Source organism: Saccopteryx bilineata, chromosome 11 (genome assembly GCF_036850765.1).
Source record: "Saccopteryx bilineata isolate mSacBil1 chromosome 11, mSacBil1_pri_phased_curated, whole genome shotgun sequence".
Lineage (NCBI taxonomy): Eukaryota > Metazoa > Chordata > Mammalia > Chiroptera > Emballonuridae > Saccopteryx > Saccopteryx bilineata.
Genome location: NC_089500.1, coordinates 14,894,348 through 14,915,643, shown reverse-complemented (window position 1 = coordinate 14,915,643; position 21,296 = coordinate 14,894,348). Strand labels below are relative to the sequence as shown.

At 42.3% G+C, this 21,296-nt stretch overlaps 1 protein-coding gene across 3 annotated transcripts in view; it reads left to right on the top strand.

The window, feature by feature from the left end:
* WDR7 (WD repeat domain 7) overlaps positions 1-21,296 on the top strand; it is a 313,941-nt gene that overhangs the window by 53,257 nt on the left and 239,388 nt on the right. For all 3 annotated transcript variants that reach the window (XM_066246276.1, XM_066246273.1, XM_066246274.1), the window contains exon 14: positions 8,887-9,101. In XM_066246276.1, coding sequence (XP_066102373.1) covers positions 8,887-9,101 — 215 coding nt within the window. The remainder of the gene's footprint in view (positions 1-8,886; positions 9,102-21,296) is intronic.

The window sequence follows — 21,296 nt, the reverse complement described above, 5'->3', positions numbered from 1 at the left end:
TGTAAGTGTATATATGTGTGTGTTTATATATATGTATGGTTCTCTGTGTGTGTGCATGCATGTGTTATTAAAGAAACATGCTGCTTAATTTGTTACTTTGTTGAAGTTGAGAATGTGACTTTATGTTTAGAAATATATTCTTTGGGAATTAAAGAAAGTTCTTGTAGCAATAATAACATTCATAAAATATTCTTTTAGAATACTATAAATATTAAATTAACAATTATTACATCTTTTTTTTTTCTTTTTCATTTTTCCGAAGCTGGAAATGGGGAGGCAGTCAGACAGACTCCCGCATGCGCCCGACCGGGATCCACCTGGCATGCCCACCAGGGGGTGATGCTCTGCCCCTCTGGGGCGTCGCTCTGTTGCATCCAGAGCCATTCCAGCGCCTGAGGCAGAGGCCATAGAGCCATCCTCAGAGCCCGGGCCATCTTTGCTCCAATGGAGCCTTGGCTGTGGGAGGGGAAGAGAGAGACAGAGAAGAAGGAGAGGGGGAAGGGTGGAGAAGCAGATGGGCACCTCTCCTGTGTGCCCTGGCCGGGAATCGAACCTGGGACTCCTGCACGCCAGGCCGACGCTCTACCGCTGAGCCAACCGGCCAGGGCCTATATCTTAAATACAAAAGTATGGTAAATTTGTCTAGGACTTTTAAAAATGAAATAAATATGATGAAGATAGTATAATTTTCCTGAAATTTTCAGATATATACTTAAATAACGATACTTGAATATTTCAGAGGCTCTAGACTTTATATTCTTTACAAATGAAACCTTACTGAAAGATAAAGCTACTGTTCCCAGCAACTTCCCCAGAAGGAAATGACAAATGACCCCTAACTATAGTTATGCTGAAGGATGTTCTTCTTAAGGCTAGTTTGGTATAATTAAGCCTCTTTTCGATTAAATAATATATAACATTGAAAATTCTCAATTCTGACCTTCAGGAGGGTTTTTGGGAACTGTTAGTCAATATGATAGTCTTAGACTGAGATGAAAATGGAGAAGTAGAGTTTGTTTGGGATATCGACCATGGTAGGAAGTATGCATCCTCTTTCCCTGCATACTGCTCAGGCTTGGACTAGTGACAGAAGGTCTCTGGGGAGTCAGCGAGGCACATCCTGATGGTATTGACATTATTTATTTATTAAATAAATTTAAAAATGAAGCTAAATAAATCAGTTTTAGCCAAGGTTTGATGTATGAAATGTATTTAAACTCTGAGGCGATACTTGATCCCTCTTTTTAGTGTTTTGGGGATGTATTTTTACAAATGAAGCCATATTACACTAATACTATGCATTCATATTGTATAATTTTCTGTTTGCTATTGAATTGTGCTGATGTATCTAGCTTGTAAACATTTAAAAATGTCTTTTCTTTATACTTTTAAGCAGCATTTTAAAAAGTGTTTTTTCCCTTTAAATGAGTGTTTTACCTTCGGTATTTATTTCCTAATGCAATGAGTTTGAAGCTAGTACTGTATACCAAATTTAATTAGAGAGATAGAGATCCAGAATCTTTGTTCTTTTATTGTGTCAACTTTATTTTATGCAATAGCAATTAATAATGATGTGAATGCCATGGAAATTATTCTTCTGTTACATTTCTGGGTAGTTAGAAAATTAGTCTAACACTGCAGCTGGGTGTGTCCAGAGGAAACTTTGACTCTCAGTTAGGAACTCACTGAAGGTGGACCACTGACCTAGATAGTGACCACTTCTACCTGGAGTTGTTCATGTGCTTCAGCGAGTAACCTCATTCTTCACATCTGGTGGTCCCCGTAAGCATCCATTGTCCTTTCCACAGGTCTTTTCCAAGGTCACAGTTTTCTTTCTTTTTTGGGGGGGAGGGGACAGAGAGAGAGACACAGAGAGGGACAAGTAGGGACCAACAGACAGGAAGGGAGAGATGAGAAGCATCAATTCTTCATTGTAGTACCTTACTTGTTTGATTGCTCTCTCATATGTGCCTTGCCTGGGGGGCTACAGTCAAGCCAGTGACCTTGGGCTCAAGCCAGCAACCTTGGACTTCAAGGCAGCGACCTTTGGGCTCAAGCCAGTGGCCATGGGATGACTGATCCTACGCTTGAGCCAGCGACCCTGCAATCAAGCTGGATGAGTCTGTGCTCAAGCTGCTGACTTCAGGGTTTCAAACCTGGGTCCTCTGTGTCCCCGTACGATGCTCTATCCACTGTGCCACAGACAGTCAGCAGAATTTTCTTTATTACTGGTTTTGAGCATTTTGATCTGTTTACAACAGGCCCCTTAGCATTTCTTGCAGCCTTGGTTTGGTTGTAGTGAATTCCTTGAGTGTTTTTTTGTCTGGAAAGCTTTTTATTTCTCCTTCAATTTTAAATGATAGCCTTGCTGGATAAAGTAGTCTTGGTTGTAGGCTCTTGTTCTGCATTACTTTGAATATTTCTTGCCATTCCTTTCTGGGCTCAAGTGTCAGAGAAGTGTTGAGAAGTCAGAGGTCATCCTTATGGGGGCTCCTTTGTAGGTGATAGTCTTTTTTTCTCTAGCAGATTTTAATATTTTCTCTTTATCACTTAGCTTTGGTATTTTAATTATGATGTGTCTTGGTGTTGATTTCTTTGGGTTTCTCTTTAATGGAGTTCTCTGTGCTTCTTGAACATGTGAGATGTTTTCCTGCCTTAATTGAGGGAAGTTTTCAGCTATGATTTGTTTGAACGAAGTCTTTATCCCTTGTTCTTTCTCTTCTTCTTCAGGAACCCCTATGATGCGGATGTTATTTCTCTTCATGTTGTCACAGAGCTCTCTTAGAGTTTCCTTTTGAGTCTCTTTCCTTTTTTCTGCTCTGCTTCTGTGCCTTTATTTATCGTGTCCTCTAACTCGCTGATTTGATTCTCCGCTTCATCCATCCTGCTTTTAATTCCTTCTATTGTGTTCTTCATTTCTGATATTGTATTTGTCATTTCTGACTGATTCTTTTTTTATTATTTCAATGACCTTTTTTATACTTGCTATCTCTTTAGGTGTTCATAATGACCATCTATTGTTGTTCTAATATCTTTGAGCATCCTAACAATCGTTATTTTAAACTCTGCATCTGGTAATATGGTTATATCTGATTCATTCAGGTCCTTTTCTGGGGATTTCTCTTGATTCATTTGTGTTGCATTTCTCTGCCTTCTCATCTTCTCTGTGTAAAAGAAGGTCTTGGCTACTGGAGTCCACTAGGTGTGGCCTCTGTTCCCTAGGTATGGTCTGTCTGCAGGCCTGCCACCCCCTCTGCTGTTGCTGCCTAGGGCGTTTGGGTTTGGGCGTTGCCAGTGCCTGCCCACTGGGGCTGTTGCTGTGGTTTCCACCTCTCCTTCATGGGAGTGGCTGTGGGTGGCGTTATGCTTGGCCCTGAGGGCATTGGCGAGCACCTTTGCTCAGCTGCAGGTCTCCGCCTGTTTCCGGGCTTCCGCCTCGTCCTGCAGAAGGAGTCTGCTTGTGGGACGGCTGCTAGCCTTGGCTCCACAGGCCAAGCGAGACTGCATGCCCATGCTCAGTAGCGGGACTCCGCCTGTTCTGGACTTTTGGCTCCACCCCAGTGGGAGGAGCTGGCTCCCACTTCAGGCCACAAGCCTTGGTTCCACAGGCGGGGCAAGGCTGTGCTCCTGTGCCCTTGCTCAAGGGCTGGTCTCCACCCCTTCTGGGGCTCCTGCCCTTCCCCCGCAGGCTGGATTGCAGGCTGCCGGCAGCTGGGCTTGACCGCTTTTGCATGCCTACTCCTCCCCGTCTGGGCAAGACTGAGCTCACACCTGAGCCCAGTGGTGGCCACCCGGCTTCTGCCCTTGCCGACAGAACCATGCTTCCGCGTCCTGCCGCCACCCACCGTCAGGTGAGCCCTCAGCTGTGTGGGTGTGGGCGCTGCAGCTCAGACCCTAACACTCACTACTGTAGCCCCGAAAGCTCCCTCCTTCTAAGCCAGCGGTTCTCAATCTGTGGGTCGCGACCCCGGTGGGGGTCAAATGACCAAAACACGGGTCGCCTAAAGCCATCAGAAATACATATTTTATTTATCCGATGGCTTTAGGCGACTCCTGTGTTTTGGTCGTTCGACCCCTGCCGGGGTTGCGACCCACAGGTTGAGAACCTCTGTTCTAAGCAACTCTGCTCTGAATGCTGCAGGAAAGCTTGTTTGGCTGGTGTCCTGCTTCCCTTTGCTGGTATTGCTGTTTCCAGGGGAAATAGTCACTTCAGATTTGGGGAGTGACTCGTCCCAGGGGTTAGGGTGGCTGTCTCCCAAAATGTTTCTCCCTGTGCCTCCTAGATTACACTCTCTTCCTGCTACTCCGGTCCTCTCCTCTCTCCCCGGGTGAGTGGTTGTGAGAGAGGTGTTCTGCACGGTCCCTTTAAGAAGGATCCTGGGTCTGAGAAATCAGACTCTTTCTCACAAACAGTATCCTGTCTTGTTTCCAGCTAAGTACTGTCCATATGCCTCTTTTAGGCTCTGGGGCTGCAGGCTGAGGCTTTGTTCCTGGGGCTCAGGACCCTCCCCTCTCTGCTAAACTCACTTCCTGCCACGCAAGTCTCTCCCGTCTGCCATTTGCTCAGGGAGCTGGGCAGCCCTCTCCACATTTCCGCTTTTTCTACTAGTCTCGGTGCGGCTTCTTCAGTGTTCCTTGGTTGAAGAGTCCTCTTAGTTTAGTCCAAAGTTGGTTTTTCCAGATGATAGTTCTTAAAATTATTCTGTAATCCACTTTGGTTCTGGGAGGTGGATATTGGTACATCAGCCTACTCCATTGCCATCTTGTCTTTCAGGACACAAATTTATCTAGAATTTATCTAGATTTTTTTTCTTATCTACTTCAGACAAACATGAACAGTATTCTTTTTTTGTTTTGTTTTGTTTTGATTTTTCTGAAGCTGGAAATGGGGAGGCAGTCAGACAGACTCCCGCATGCGCCCGACCGGGATCCACCCGGCAAGCCCACCAGGGGGCGATGCTCTGCCCATCTGGGGCGTCGCTCTGTCGTGACTAGAGCCACTCTAGCGCCTGAGGCAGAGGCCAAAGAGCCATCCCCAGCGCCTGGGCCATCTTTTGCTCCAATGGAGCCTTGGTTGTGGGCGGGGAAGAGAGAGAGAGAGAAGAAGGAGAGGGGGAGGGGTGGAGAAGCAGATGGGCACCTCTCCTGTGTGCCCTGGCCGGGAATCGAACCTGGGACTTCCGCATGCCAGGCCGACGCTCTACCACTGAGCCAACCAGCCAGGGCTGAACAGTATTCTTAATAGCCAAAGAATATAATCTAGTTCAGTCCTACTTGAATTTCTACTTGTACTTCTATCAGAAAACAATGCCTACAGCCTAAAATACTTCTAGGGCAGTACTGCTATGTGTCCATACCAATCTGTCTAAAAAGACAAAAAAAAAATCTGGTTTTGAGCATTTTGATTATAGTTTTCTTCATCTTTTTTGTGGGATCTGTGAGTATATACTTTCAACACATTTATAAACTGTTGGCTATTATTTATGCAAATATGTTTTGTTTTTTTTTGTTTTTTACAGAGTCAGAGTCAGAGAGAGGGATAGACAGGAACGGAGAGATGAGAAGCATCAATCATAGTTTTTCGTTGTGCATTGTGACTTCTTAGTTGTTCATTGATTGCTTTCTCATATGTGCCTTGACCGCGGGCCTTCAGCAGACTGAGTAACCCCTTGTTGGAACCAGCGACCCTGGGTCCAAGCTGGTGAGCTTTTTGCTCAAGCCAGATGAGCCTGCGCTCAAGTTGGCGACCTCGGGGTCTCGAACCTGGGTCCTTCCACATCCCAGTCCAACGCTCTATCCATTGCACCACCACCTGGTCAGGCAATATGTTTTTGATTCTTTCTTCTCTTTCCTTTCTTTGGAAACTCTACTTATCTGTCCATTAGGCTACTTAAAATTATTATTATTTTTTTGTGTGTATCATTTTAAAGAGTTTCTGTTTTGTGTCTTACTTGGGGGAGGTCAGTCTTTTGTTCTTTTCAGGCCTTCAGCTGACTGGTTGAGTCCCATTCACATTATGAAGGTCACTCTGCTTTACTCACAGTCCACCAATTTAAATACAGTCTCATCTAAAACACCTTCACAGGAAAATTCAGAATAATACTCAAACAAGTATCTCAGCTCTATGGCCCAGCCAAGTTGACACATAAAGTTAAACATGAGCTTCATTTTGCTTTTGTTGATTTCATAACAGTTTCACAGTATTCCTTTTAGTAGGTATAGCTAATCATTGACCCTATCTACTAATGATAAATTTCGTTTTCAATTTTTTAAGTTTGTGTGTAAGACAATCAGTAAATATGTCTCTGTGTTGTATGTGTGTGTATATACGAATATGATAGTAATAGTTATATTTACACACACATGCATACATATATACATATAGTTACTGATATATGCTTACTAATAGTATATATGTAAATTTGTTTTTATATGGAAATTTTTTATTTAATTAATTGTGTTAACATAGATTCTAGAGTTGCCCCAAATGCAACCCCCCTCCCCCTTATTGCCCTCAATATCTCCCTTGCCCCCTCCCCACAGCGCCCTCCCCCCTTCCCTTCAGGTTTAGCCCATTCTATCTTCCCCTTTCTCTCTGTCCTCTTTTCCTCTGTTCCCTTTGATCCCTCCTCTGTCTCAATTCCGTTCCTCAATTCACATTGTTCATTGCATTCCTCAAATGAGTGAGGTCGTATGATATCTTTCTTTTTCTGCCTGGCTTATTTCACTTAACATAATAGTTTTCAGGTCCATCCATGTTGTTGCAAAAGGTAATATTTATTTCTTTTTCATGGCCCCATAGTATTCCATTGTATATATGTTCCACAGCTTTTTAATCCACTCGTCCACTGATGGACACTTGGGCTGTTTTCAGATCTTTGCTATTGTGAACAATGCCGCCATAAACATGGGTGCATTTCTTTTTTTCAGTCGATGATATGGTATTCTTGGGATATATTCCTAAAAGTGGGATGGCTGGGTCAAAAGGCCACAAAATTTTTAATTTTTTGAGGAATCTTTTGTTTAGTATAAATCTCAGAATGAGAGTTGCTATGTTAAAAATATGTGAATTTTAAATTAAATAGAAATTGTCAAGGAAAGAGTTGCTAATTTTTACAGATATTAAAGGTATTTTACTCCTGACCAGGCAGTGGCACAGTGGGTAGAATGTTGGCCTAGGATGCTGAGGACCCAGGTTCGAAATCCCAAGGTCATCGGCTTAAGTGTGGGATCATAGACATGGTCACTAAAGGTTGAGCCTAAAGGTTGCTGGCTTGAAGCCCAAGGTCTCTGGCTTGAGCAAGGGGTCACTTGCTCTGTTGGAGCTCCCCAGTCAAGACATGTATGAGAGAGCAATCAATGAACAACTAATGTGCTACAACAAGGAATTGGTGCTTCTCATCTCTTTCCCTTCCTGTCTGTATGTCCCTCTTTTTCTCTCTACAACAACAACAACAAAGTGTTATACTAGTTTCCTCATACCCTTAAGAATACTGAATATCTGTTATGGTAACACATAAGTGATACTTTATTGTTGCTTCAATTGGATTTCTTTATTAGTATAAATGATACTTTATTGTTGCTTCAATTGGATTTCTTTATTAGTGAGGTTGAGATCTTTTCATATGATTACTACCCATTTGTATTTCTTTTCTTAATTGTTCATATCCTTTGAACATTGTTGAAATCTCATTTGAGTATATACATTCTCCTTTTCACATATACACAAGAAGTTTCAGGTAACAATTCTTTCTGTTGCTTTGCCTTCCAAAATATATTGGTCAACACTCAATGAACTGGTTAGTAAAACACTGACTTATGTTAATGCTGCAGCTACCAAGCATTATTGCAGGGGTACTTTTGGAAAGAGGACAGTGAGTTAGGAGTTAAAGTTTTTAAGGAAGGAGGAGCAAGCTTGACTGGCATGTGTATAATCAGTCAACATTGAGAAGCAGATATATATGTTTGCGTATAGCTAAAAAAAAAAAGTAAAATTTTTGTGTTTTGTTAACATTTACGTTGCTGGTGTTTACTATGATTATTTTTCAAAATTAACTTGTCCTCATTTAGAATGACCGGAAGAATGCTCAATGAATCAGAATATACCCTATTATCATTTTATTTTCATTATTATAATCTTCAAAAAATGATCCACAGATTCTTATAGTGAGAACCTTCTCTGCCTGCCGGGCTGCTAGGCACTGCGCCTGACACAGTGTGCAGAAAGGCGTTCTCTCCATTGGAGGGAGTTCACATCCTAACTTAGGCAAGAAACACATTGATGGAGGAAATGGGAAGTGTGGCCAACTGAAGAAGCTTCAAAGTGGCTACAAGCCAACACAGTAGTTAGTATTTTCATCAACTGAAAAATGTTTGGTTGGGAATTTAGAATAAGACTCAAGAAATTTGCAGATAGAATGCAAAGTTATAGTTTTTTCCATGGTCTGTGGGGATTTTCTAGAGAAAAAAAGCATCAAGAATTATTCAAGTAGAATAAAAACTTAGTTTTTGTTGTTTAAGACTAATACACAACTGAGAGGAAGATGAGGTCATAGAATTTGATGTTTGAAATAGAGTAATGGTTTGGACTGGTCCAGGAGGCCATCTGGGAAGGGGAAAGAAAGCAGAGAAGTCTGGGGGAGTCGCTCCAGTCTAGGCTCTGAGCTTGACTCTGTCGGGAAGTTGTAGCCGGGCCCTTGTGGGAGCGGAGATGACGATGTTCGTGCTGCAGGAGAGATCATTGGAGGGAGGAGGTGCCAGGAGAGGCTTCTGGGAGGCGCTATCAAAACATATTTCTGCATAAAAAATATCCCTGCATTTTTTTTGTTTTAAACTATTCAAAATGTTACGGTGTGTGTGATACTTGTGAACGTGTCTTTCTTGCAGGGGCGTTGGATCGTTGCGTCATGGGGATAACAGCCGTGGAGATCCTGAACGCTTGTGACGAAGCGGTTCCTGCTGCCGTTGACTCGCTCAGTCACCCAGCAGTCAACCTAAAACAAGCCATGACAAGACGTAGTCTTGCTGCCCTGAAAAACATGGCCCATCATAAGCTACAGACCCTTGCAACTAACCTCTTGGCTTCTGAGGCATCTGACAAGGTAAGTTTTGTATGTGGGCTCCTGTGGGTAGTCAGTCCCCTTTTAACTGTATTTAATAGCAAAGCTTAGGCATGTCTTTGGAAATAATTTTGGGAGATGATACCAGTGAAAAATAAGTTTCCAATTGTTATTTAGGTTTGGGCAACATAGTTTTAGAGTAATACAAGTATACATAGCATTTTGAAAAAGTAAATTATTCTTACCATTAAAAATATTTTAACATGATTGCTACTGAATTAAATTACTCTATTGGCTGAAATTAGAGCAAATGTTTTTATATATATATAACCTGTCTTTTTGACTTTCTGACAGTCTTTTGAAAGCTTGAGCGCTAGCTAATACCTCCAGGAGAAAAACATAATAATTTAGGTACAATTTAAGATGCTTATCAACTTGTTTTAAAAGTAGGTTCTGATCTTAGCAAAGCTGGGCCATTACAAGGATGGAAGGAAACACTTGAGACGAGGCCCTGTGGAGTTGCACGGGTGACGGCATTTTCATGTTTGACCCAAGCTCAGTCACACGTTCCTGCTGATGTCTGTTTCTTTTTTCAGTTGAAAGAAACTTCTTCTACTAAAAAAACAAATGACCCCAATCCATTAATTGATTACTTATTGTTGGTTTTATAGGGGCTAGCCACTGTTTGGTTTGTTGTATTTGTGTTCTATGGTATTATTAGAACTAGTTTGTCTTTGGTAATGGATTAATGAAACCCAGGGACAGTCTCAGAAGTTTATCAGAGTCACTACTTAAAATTTCTAGTTCCATCTGAGTAGTCATTGGAATTATTAATGGATAACACAAATACTTTTATTTTCATTCTCTCTTATTCCTGATTCCTGGGGTTTTTAATGGTTTGTCATATGAATTCATAGTGAAGAGGTTGAATTGCTGCTTGGCACACTTGAAAACTTGCCGATGGATTTGTGAGTGCTCGTGACATACAAAGTGTTGTAGGCAGCTGCAATGACCGCGTCCTCCGGCAGTTGGCAGTAACATTTGATCATTCTGTTTTTGCCACAGAGATAGAAATGTTTTATTGGCTTTGCTATATTGCATGTTTCACAGATCAGAATTATGAAATCCTTCTCTGCTTTTTTTCATGCCTCCCCTCCTGTGCTCTAAAGTTTGAGTAGAAATCACAGCTTAAATGCAGTCGCTATGCCTATAATTTTTTTCAAGAGATCATGTAAATATCCCTAGGAATTTAGTGTTCATAGCACATTTTACGTTCCATGTAATTTTAATTTGGAGCAAATTTATAAAACCATATATTCAAGGGCAAGCATGTATGATATATAATTTTTAAATATCTCTTTTTTTGTTGGTATCCCTTAAAAGTAAAAATTACAAAAAACCCCACAACTCTATAACTGGAAAAAGAGGTGGTACGGTCACATTTATGAATGGCTTTTGTAAGTGGTCATGGTCCATTATGTGATTTTTACAATCTTGTCTGTCCCTGTTTTAATAGCACATTTTATAGTGCAATTAGTGATAAAAGCACCAGATATCAGAGACACTACACTTATGTATTGTAAGATATACTGCTTGTGAACCGCTGCCACCCTGTAGCCGTGGTAATTGTTGCCTGGCCTACAAGGAAAACAATTCTAAGAGGGGGAAAGGGCTTAGGAAGCTGAGGCTGCAGGAAGATAATCACTTTATCAAAAATATATGTTGGCTGGACCGTTAGGGATTTCTCTAACTCTCCTCTCATGTTGAATTTGAGGCTCCTTCTGAGGGGAGTGTCTAAAGAGCCGTCCTCAGGATGGTTTTCCAACCTCGGGAGAAATAAAACCCGCCCAAAGTTAAAAAAGAAAAAAAAAGGGCAGGAAACTAAGAGCTTCTAGTGCAGGACTTCCTCTAGGCTCTTGGGAACTACCTTGTCCATCAGTGGGAAGTCAGATGTCTATAATACTCTACAGCTTTGTCCTCCTTGGGATATTAGCAGTGGGGCTATTTGGAAGTAGCAGATATTTTATATGGCTAATTATGTTTATTATGGCTTTGCAAACAAAAATGGAGGATTTGCTGCCCACCGGTTTTCTTCTTTTGCTGGAAGATCAAGAAGATATTCGTTAGCATTACCCTCTCCTGCTGCACTGAATCCTTGCAAGATGTGTGTATTTGAATGAAGCCCTGTGTGTTTCTCTTAGGACATATGTCTTATTTTCCCTTTGATTACAGTAACTTATGTAATTATGTAATCCCCCTCCCCACTGAAATGTAGCCTTCTCGCAAGCAGGGATAATGATTGATTTATCTGTGTTTTCTGCATGACCTCCAGTCGCCCCCGTGTAGGAGACACGCGCTGAATTGGAAGATGTAGAACCGAGAGTGTCATTGCTTACCTCTGCTTCTGCTCTTCCCGTCTTCTCCATTCCCTCCCAGTTGATTGACTTGCCAATCAAATCTCTCCTTGTTCCTGAGTGGGAGATGTGGAGCATTTATGAATAAGTTTGCCCGCTGTGCAGTTTTGCTTTCTCCTCTTTGGTTGTTTCGCACAAGGTTGCCTAGCATAACTCCTTCTCCTTCCTTGCCACCCTGTGTCAGCAGTGTTCCTGCACACCCTGGAGTCATCCCAGCTGCATCCTCTCTTTTCCTCCTGCCCTGTGGCTCTGGACCAGGGTTGCTCAGCTGCAGGACTGTATTGGCATTTTGGACTGGATAGTTCTTTGTTGTGGGGGGCTGTCCTGTGTCATGTGGGATGTCCTCTTCCCACTACATGCCAGTAAAATCCCTTCTCCCCAGTCATGACAATCAGAAATGTTCTCTTAGGTTGCTAAATGCCTGCCCCCAAGGGGTAAAATCGCCTCTGGTTTAGAACCATTGCTTTGGAGAAAAATAGTTTGCTGGCCCCACATGGGAAGATGGCATTATTAGTATCAAGATTGTGGGTGCGGTTCTTCTGTGGACTTGCTCCTGCTTTATTTTGGAAAGCAGTCGAAGGAGTGGTTAAAAGCCTTGCTGTTTGGCAGCAGTTTGTCTGTGGACATCTCTGTAACTTGCTGCCCGTGGGGGACCTTGGGCAAGTAAGAGAGTTGGCCAGAGAAAGGAAATAACATGGAGACTTGAGGAATAAAGAGTGTTTGGAGTTAGCAGTGGGGAAAGCCATTGTGGCCACAAAGAGAGCTGCGATGGGAGTAGGGTCAGGACTCAGGGTGTGGTGGGCCAGGGCGGAGGAGGGCAGAGGGTGGAGGGAGACAGTGTGGAAGAAGTTTGCTTTGGGGGAAAAAGAGTAGTAGCTGCAGTGGCTGTCGCGTTAAGAGCAGCTTTTATATGTTGTTTAGGAGCTTCCTGATATCTTTGTTGGTGGAGGGGCGACTGGTAGAGTCACGTGAGAGGACGTGGTGTTGAGGACGGAGTTGCAGGATTACCCTTACCAGCCACTGTTTCTTTAGAACCAGCAGTGATGAGAGAGGGAGGTGAATGTAACCAATTTGTTTGCCTTGTGACATGTGGTAAAAGGAAGTTGTTTTAATCCCTTGAAGGTAGATTCATCTTTTTCTTTTTAAATCATAACACCCAACATAAGTGGTGTACTGGATTGGTACTTAGAAGATCCGTAAAATACAAATAACTAGTAAGTCACAGATGGCATGTAGTAATATTTGATGAATGCATAATTGACTGTTTTAAGAAGCCGGTCTGAGCATATCAGGCGATCCTTGTGAAAGTTTTTATAGAAGGCACTTGCCCTAGAACTGGATCTTGGTGAAGAGATCTTGGGGGGAGTTGGGATTTTATTAGAGAAGCTGGAAAGCCGTTCCTGAGTCCTCGTGTGTGTGCTTTACTATTTGAAACCTTGATGCCCTGGACATTGCTGGGGCAATCAGAGTCACCCTATTTGTGTTGAAAAAGCACCAGGTTGAAGAAGTTGAAAAATGACCAGGATGATTTATCTTTTACCTTACCTTTCTGTTCTAATTAGTCAAAAGCCTGAAAACACGAACAAGCTAAATTTGCAAAGGTCAGTAGCTTTGTATTCTGTGTAACTAGGTAAGAGAATGGAATTTAGAAGTCAGACATCACCTACTCTGTTTTTTTGCTTGCAAAATTCACTCTGTAAAAATGTTTATACTGATTGAATTGACTTTATGATACGTTGTTAAAAGGGCACCGTGAGGTGCAGACAGGGACAAGCTGGATGGTGTTATTTATATACAGAATACTGGCCGTGTCTGGTGAACTCTTTCGGCTGTAGAAAATATTCCTATGATATGTGTGACCTTTGAAGAATCAATTAAACTTGCTTAACATTCCACCCCAAAACTTGAATGAATTTTAACACAAAAATATGAACATGTTGACTATGTATTTATTATATTTATAAACGTATATAACTTCAGTTTTTGCTTATTCTAAACTATTATGAAGATAAAATTTTATAGCACACTACTTGTTGTCTAGTCTTTAATAAAGTTAGGCAGGCTTAGCTAGATAAAGTGGGCTTAAGAGAAAAAGGAGTAAATATCTATGACTATAGGAGGAAAAGGAACTTTTGTTGTTACTTGTTTGTTTGTTTGTCTGCAGCCAAGTAAATAAAGATTTATTAGTTGAGAAAATGACTCCAAGGAGAGTGAACTTGGTATCGAGTGTCCGGGTGACGTGAGTCCCTTTAATGTATTTTCCAGTGGCTTTAGGCGACCCCTGTGTTTTGGTCATTCGACCCCTGCCGTGGTCGCGACCCACAGGTTGAGAACCACTGCTTTAATGGATGCTGGGGGCCCTCGCTGCTCCTGGGGGGATGTTACTCCGCCTAGACCTCCCAGCAGACGGAGCTGTATTATACGTGTACATGTATGTACACACACACACACACACACACACACACACACACATCTTTGTTTCTCTGTCTATATTTCTAAGTTTATTAAGTACCACGAGTTAGCACCCCTACCACCAATTCTAACAAAATACCGCAGTGTACCAGCTCCCCTCTGGGCCTACTGTAACTCTGCAGCTCTCAAGATTCTCAGTGTATATATTTATTTGCTCAGTTCCCCCTTTCTGTAAATGATTTTCTGCCCATCCTCAATTTTTCTATACGTGCCAACCAGAAGCTTGCCTCTTGTAAAGGGCAGACGCTTCATTTCTGTCTGACGTAAAATGTTTCCTCCTCTCCATCTTCTCTTCCCTGAAGGCACTATCTGGTGTATGTTTCTGCTCTTGTGGTTTTTTTACTTTAGGCTTCATTGCAAAAATGACGTGTAATTTCCAGTTATTGCCTCCCTGCCTCTGACGACGTCACACAGCAAAGATGACGTAATGGGTGCAAAGGCCTAGCTTGTGTTATACTGGGGTCAAGGCAGTATGTCCGTGTGTAGACAAGATCTCCCGCAGTGCCAAGTGGGGCTCCCTGCTGCAGCCCCCACAAGGCAGGACGGAGGGAAGACAGGTTGGAGCTGGGGGCACTGCCTCTGTCATCCTCCTGACAGGTGCTCCAGGAGCTGGGGGCCACCGCCCTGGCTGCTGGGAATAGCCCCTGCCAAGTAGCTGCTTACTCTTAGTCCCAGCTCTCCCCTTCCTGCTGATGTCTCCAGAGCAGGTGGGGGTCCACGCAGCCTGCCCTGCTGGTTCTCTGTCTGCTGACCCTACCTGTCTGCGGGCGTCAGGTGTGATCACAGCGAGGCTCCAGAAAGAGGGCTACCCTCCCCACGCTTGCAGGAGCAGCCAGCCGGTGGGGGTGGTGGGGTTCAACCCAGGACTGGAAACGCAGGAGGAAAAGGAGTAACATTGAGAAATCGGGGTTTGGAACTGTATATATTTAGAGATTTTGGCTGAGAACTGGGTTCTTAATGGAAAGAGTATAAAATAAAAACTGCTTATCATCTTTGTCTAACATGATTATTCTGTGACGACTCATTTAGAGACTGCTTTTTGCTCACCTTACCTATGTATTTTAAGCTTTTCTTCTATGTGACTAGTCTGAGGAGGCATGATTTTTATTGGCTGCCTAGTATTCATGGTATGGATGTAGCATCATTTATTTAATCAAGCTCTTCTTGTTGCGCACTAATGAACCTTTAACCAATTTAGAGTTGCTTTGGTGGTGGAATTAACCCCAACAAAGGGACTGAGGGGACTCTGTAATGCATCAAAGGCAGAGGGAAGCGTAGCTCTCAAAGATGTGCGGCCACCAGAGGGACCTGTGGTAACTTCATTCAAAGCACTGATAGAGACAAGAGGTATTTTTGTTGTTTATACCCCCAAGGTGGTCCTTGAGAGCCTGACATTCCAGTGGCCTGCTCACAGCTTGCACCGGACCACCAACTGGAACCCCCCTTCCTCCACTTGGTAGCTGGGAGAAGCAGTCCATGGTGGGGCCGTCTTTTTTCCCCTCCCTAGTCGTGCGGGATACTGGGTCAGGCTGGGATTAATCAAAGCCAGTTCATCAGCTCAGTTCAACAAGGATCTGTTCTTCTGCAACTGTGGACCTAGCTCTGTGCTGAACATCAGAAAGCATGAACAAACAAAAATCTACAGATCTTAACAGGAATTATCCTACCAGAATATTATAACCCATAAGCACTTGGAAAGTTGGAACTTCCTACCTTTCTTATGTTACCTAAGTGAGAAACAATCATGTATATACCTCGGTCATGAGCATGGAAAATACATTACTGCATGGGAGTGGAGGCTGGGGGTAAATACAAGTCACATAAAATATTAACACGGTTGCTTTTGAGTATTGAAAATGAACATTGCCTTTTATGTGGGGAACTTGGGAAAATTCAGTCACTGTGCTGCCATGGTCTTCCTAGAATTCCTTTAAGTTTCTATATTCTTTTTTTTTTTAACTTTTTTTTTTTTGTATTTTTCTGAAGCTGGAAACGGGGAGACAGTCAGACAGACTCCCGCATGCGCCCAACTGGGATCCACCCAGCACGCCCACCAGGGGCTATGCTCTGCCCACCAGGGGGCGATGCTCTGCCCCTCCGGGGCGTCGCTCTGCCGCGACCAGAGCCACTCTAGCGCCTAGGGCAGAGGCCAAGGAGCCATCCCCAGCACCCGGGCCATCTTTGCTCCAATGGAGCCTTGGCTGCGGGAGGGGAAGAAAGAGACAGAGAGGAAGGAGGGGGTGGGGGTAGAGAAGCAAATGGGCGCTTCTCCTATGTGCCCTGGCCGGGAATTGAACCCGGGTCCCCCGCACGCCAGGCCGACGCTCTACCACTGAGCCAACCGGCCAGGGCCAAGTTTCTATATTCTTGATGTTCAGCATAAAATTCTTTTTGGGGGGAGGGCAGAGACAGCGAGGGTCAGAGAGAGGGACAGATAGAGACAGACAGACAGAAAGGGAGAGAGATGAGAAACATCAATTCTTGATTTTGGCTCCTTAGTTGTTCATTGACTGCTTTCTCATATGTGCCTTGACCGTGGGGCTACAGCAGACCGAGTAACCCCTTGCTCAAGCCAGCGACCTTGGGCTCAAGCTGGTGAGCTTTGCTCAAACCAGATGAGCCTGCGCTCAAGCTGGTGACCTTGGGGTCTCGAACCTGGGTGCTCCACATCCCAGTCTGACACTCTATCCACTGCGCCACCGCCTGGTCAGGCTTAAGTGTAAAATTCAGTGAAATTAATTAGTTGAGAAATAGTATTAAGCAATCATTGGCTTTATATTAATTGTGTATTATTGAAGCTAGACGAGGCACATTTCTGATGATATATTTTTTTCTTTTCTGAATCGTACTGGTAAAATACCAGTGTGGGTTTGAATTGAAAGGATCCGCACTTTCTGTTTGTGGGAGAGAATGCTTAACCTATGATGGGCAGGGGGATATTGCTTGAGTCCCTGCGTCCATCCGGGCTGGCACCTTCCTCGGGCATTGCCCCGCCTACCGCCCCCCTGCCGTCTTATGACGTATGGTTGGTGAGAGTAACTTTAGACTCTCCAGTGAGCAATCAGTAACTTCTTTCTTTTGCCACTATTTCCCTTTCTATTGATTGTCTATTGCTAGAACCTTAAAGTCACCTTAAAGGCTTCTAGAATCAAAATTTAAGAATTTAATGGGAGGCTTTTGGAAAAGAGATTTCTTAAGGAATAATTTTTAACAAAAAATTTTGGGACCACAAATACAAATGAAAAGAGTTAAAGTAATCGGTGAGGCACAGGTATATAGGTAAGGTAATGTATTCAGTTCCTGAGCGTCCACTGTTCCTTGTTGTTGCCATTATCACAAAGACAGGGCAGTTTATGAAGTCTGTCTGGCCTGTCTCACTCCTCCCTCTATCTCTCTTTCTTTATCTTTTCCTTCCTCCCATGATCTGTACATCTTGTGAAATTAATCATTCATTCTTCTCATCTCTGTGAAAATGGTTCACATCCTTTAACATATTTATGTCCTAATTCTGTTGTTCTCTTATTCTTTCTTCATATTTGCCTCACTATCATAGTACATAGGAAAGCATGTGCAGGTTGTGAGTGTGTGTGCTTCTGTGTTTCTCTATGTGTGTATGTGTGTGTGTGTGTCTATATATATGTCTATATATACATATTTCATAGGGTTGGGGACAAATGCTTTGAACATTTCCAACTCAGGTTAACTTTCCACCAACTTTGCAATTTGAAGGAAATGGGTTTTAGGTTACTATGAATATGATACCAATTATTTTGTCAAGGAATAAAACTCTTAAAACTACATGTTTACTAATTGACACTTACTAAATTTTTTGGTGATTACAGGGTATTTTTATTTTCTTCCCTTTTTTAGGATCCCTGAATTTGACACCGTGGTTTTCATGGTCCTTGCATAACACCGTCCAGTAATGACACCCGCGGGGAGCCTGCTTCCTGAGACGCAGCTCTCCCAGGGCCCGGTGCCTTCCCTGCACAGTGCCTTGCGCATATAGGTGTTTACTGGATTTATGAATGAGATTCATAGTTCACGTTACATATAATGCTGAACCAAGAAAAAACGGTTTTGTTCTAAAATGGGTTTAAATTCAGAACAGTTTTGTTTTTCCTTGGAAATAGATGAACACACCATGCTACCTGACGAGAAATTTAGACCATTGTGCAATTTATGCAAGATACAGAGAAGGAGAAATTTCTTTTACCATCTCACATAACAAATCAAATGGCAGACTGCTGAGAGAATAGGGACACTAGGTAGATTAAGCCCCAGGACCTTCCCAGCAGCCAGATTGTCTGGCCCTATGTGTGATTCTTTTTATTTCACTTTTATTTGGGAACTTGAAGGTATTGTGGAATAAATATGATAGAAGTATACAGATTTGTAGTTCCATATGAATGCTAGTACTTTGGGTAAGAAATAGTCTCTTCTAATGTCCTTGAAAAATCTGTTCTTTATTAGACTATATAAAAGATTTTCAAAATTCTCAACTTTTATAATCTCTGTTTGAAAATAATTGAATCAGTCTAGTTCAGTAAACATTTGTTGATTGCTAGGTGCTGTGTTAGGCCCCAGAGAGCCGAAAGGAATAAGACATGATATTACCTGCAGGAAATACAAGTAGATAAATACAAGGGTTCATCAGTGAGTGAGATGGCTGGGGAGTGCAGTGTGTTGTAGACATTGGGCCTAGGCTGGGTGATCAGGACCAGCCTCATGGAGGAGGGCACAGGCAAGAAGGAGGAGAATACAGTCAGGTGGCTGGTGAAGATGGGTTGCAGTGAAAGTCTAGACAATGTAGTCATAGGCTAACTTAAAATTAGAAATAGCAACATAGTAACTCACTTTATTATTAAATGACCCTATGTTTAACCCTTTGAGTAGTGAGTGAGTTAAATTTTCATGCTCGCTGACCCCTGGGAGTGGGTTTTTTTTCAAAAAATGAAATTAGTTCCAGAGACAGTTTTATTATGTTCATTTGATAACCAATTTATGGAAACAAGAAGAACATACATTTGCCTTTTTTTTTAATGTTGCCTTGCACATTTTTGAAATAAATCGATCTTATTCTGGATGAACGTGTGTACTACTCAAAGGGTCACGTTGTCATGTGACCTCCAACTTTGACTAGTTTTATAGCCATGAGAAGTCCACTTGACCAAGGGCTGCAGACCATAAGTTGGAAACCACTGATGTATGCTGGTGGCAGAATCTTCTAGAACGATGGATGGCAAGCCAGGCTGTGACAATGAGTTTTGAGATTGTAGAATTTTTTAGATATGAAACTCACGATTTCTATGACGTGGTATTGCAGGCCCTGCAATGAACTTTGGATGGAGATACATTAATCCGCCAGTCTACTCAGGGAGGCTATTCACTGCCGTGTTCAAGAAGTGCATTTGGTTTGTAGCAGTTGTGGGTGGAATTCCGTACAGTGCTCCCGGGAGGTGGGGTAGGCAAGGTGTCCCCAAAGGTCCGGTAATCTGGTAATGTCTTCCACACATCTCTCTCCTCTGTGTTTGCATAAAGATACCTGTTTTCTTAGTCACAGTCACAGCTGGCGGCAGTCTGCCCAGGGGAAAGTGCCGTTCTCTAGGGAAGGGGATGGCCGTGGAGGAAGAGGTAGAGAAAGGGACAGACAGGGCAGCGGGAGAGCCTTCGTCAGCATCAGTCAGTGTAAGGTAACAGCCCCCAGCCTCCCTCCTGGCTGCTCCGGCAGACGTCTCACTGCTGTGCCCAGAAGGGCCTTGTTTCCCCGTGCGCCTGGCTAGCTCCCACTCAGCTCATGAGCCTCCACTCCACAGCCGCCATCACTGTATAAAGGCGTCGACTTCTCAAGGCAGTGCTGCCTGAAAGTCTAGTAGAGTTAGTTCTGTCTTCTCGGACCCCTGGCCTTCGGTTTGTGTGTCTGTCCTGTGCCTTGTTCTCCATGTGGAGGCCAGGAGACACCTGTGTTCACAGATCTGTTTCTCTGCATCAGGGTTTTATACGTCAGCACTGTGGACATTTGGGGCTAGATAATTCTTTGTCCTGGGGGCTGTCCTGTGCATTGTCGCCTGTTTAGTGGCCAGTCTCTTGTGTTTCCATGGAAACCTAATATATTAATCTCCTGATATTTTAATATATTAATGCCATTTTGGATATTATTATTATTATTCAAACAATATTATTAAGACATGGCCAGTAGAAATATCTTTAGAAGGTATTTTCTTTATAATTGGCCTGATCTAGGCATTATATTTAATACTTGTAATTAACATTTTATTTATGTTATATGAAATAACAGGATGGTACTGAATATCAAAACTTCAAATATCTCAGGTTAACTATCTCTTTTGTTATGCTTAATATTCTAGTTAATTAAAACATAAGAAAGAAAGTGAAGTAACATTAACTCTGAATAAATTGTCATTAATACCTAATCATAAAATCTTGTCTTACCCAAAATCAAATATTTAAGATAAGGAAATTGTCTAATTCCAACTTAAATGGGTTCTCTAAGAACTCATGTCAGTTATCCTAACGTTTGTGTCAAGTAACAGCAATACGACAGCAGAGGGCGCCAGATATCCATTTCAGTCACAGTTTCTGATCTAGTTTTTATTTCCTTCTGCAGCCTGTTCTCTCTTCCTGCCCCCTTCCTCGTCTTTTTTCTTAGCAGTTAAATCATTAACATTAAAACCATATCTTAAAAATAGTTGATAGTCGGATTTTTCCTTAGCTAATTTTTTTGAAAAATTTAAAAGTACATTAAGACACAATGCGATTTATTTGTTGAACCTGTTACATTTACCATTACACATCAGTTTCAGTTCTCCTCAAGATCTTTACTCAATAAAATGTCCTAGCCATAAGAGTAAATGGTTTTTCATTTATTTTTCCTGCCAAGATGTCCTTAGGTAATAAACCAATTTTTATACCATATTTAGCAAATGAAAAAGCATTTAAACCATATATTATAAATATGATACATAATTTTTTTGTAAAATATATTAATATTTTTAAACACATATTTTTGGGGTATTTTATTTTAGGATTCAGTATTAATATTTATAGAAGTGTATGTGTGTGTGAGTGTGAGTGTGTGTGGGTGTGTGAGATCTGTAACATTTCCTAGTCTTATTCTTAGTATCCTTGATCTCTGGTTTCAAAGCAGATACAGATTTTTAAAAAAATTATCCACTCTACTGCTTTACACTTTAGCCTCAAAATCTGCTGATGTTTAATGCTCCCTGGCATAAATCAGCCCTGTTTTTAGGTAGATATCTGAACCATGGGATGTTATAGATGGGCCTTAGTGTTCTTTTAGGAAAAATAATAAATTGTGTTATTAGCTAAC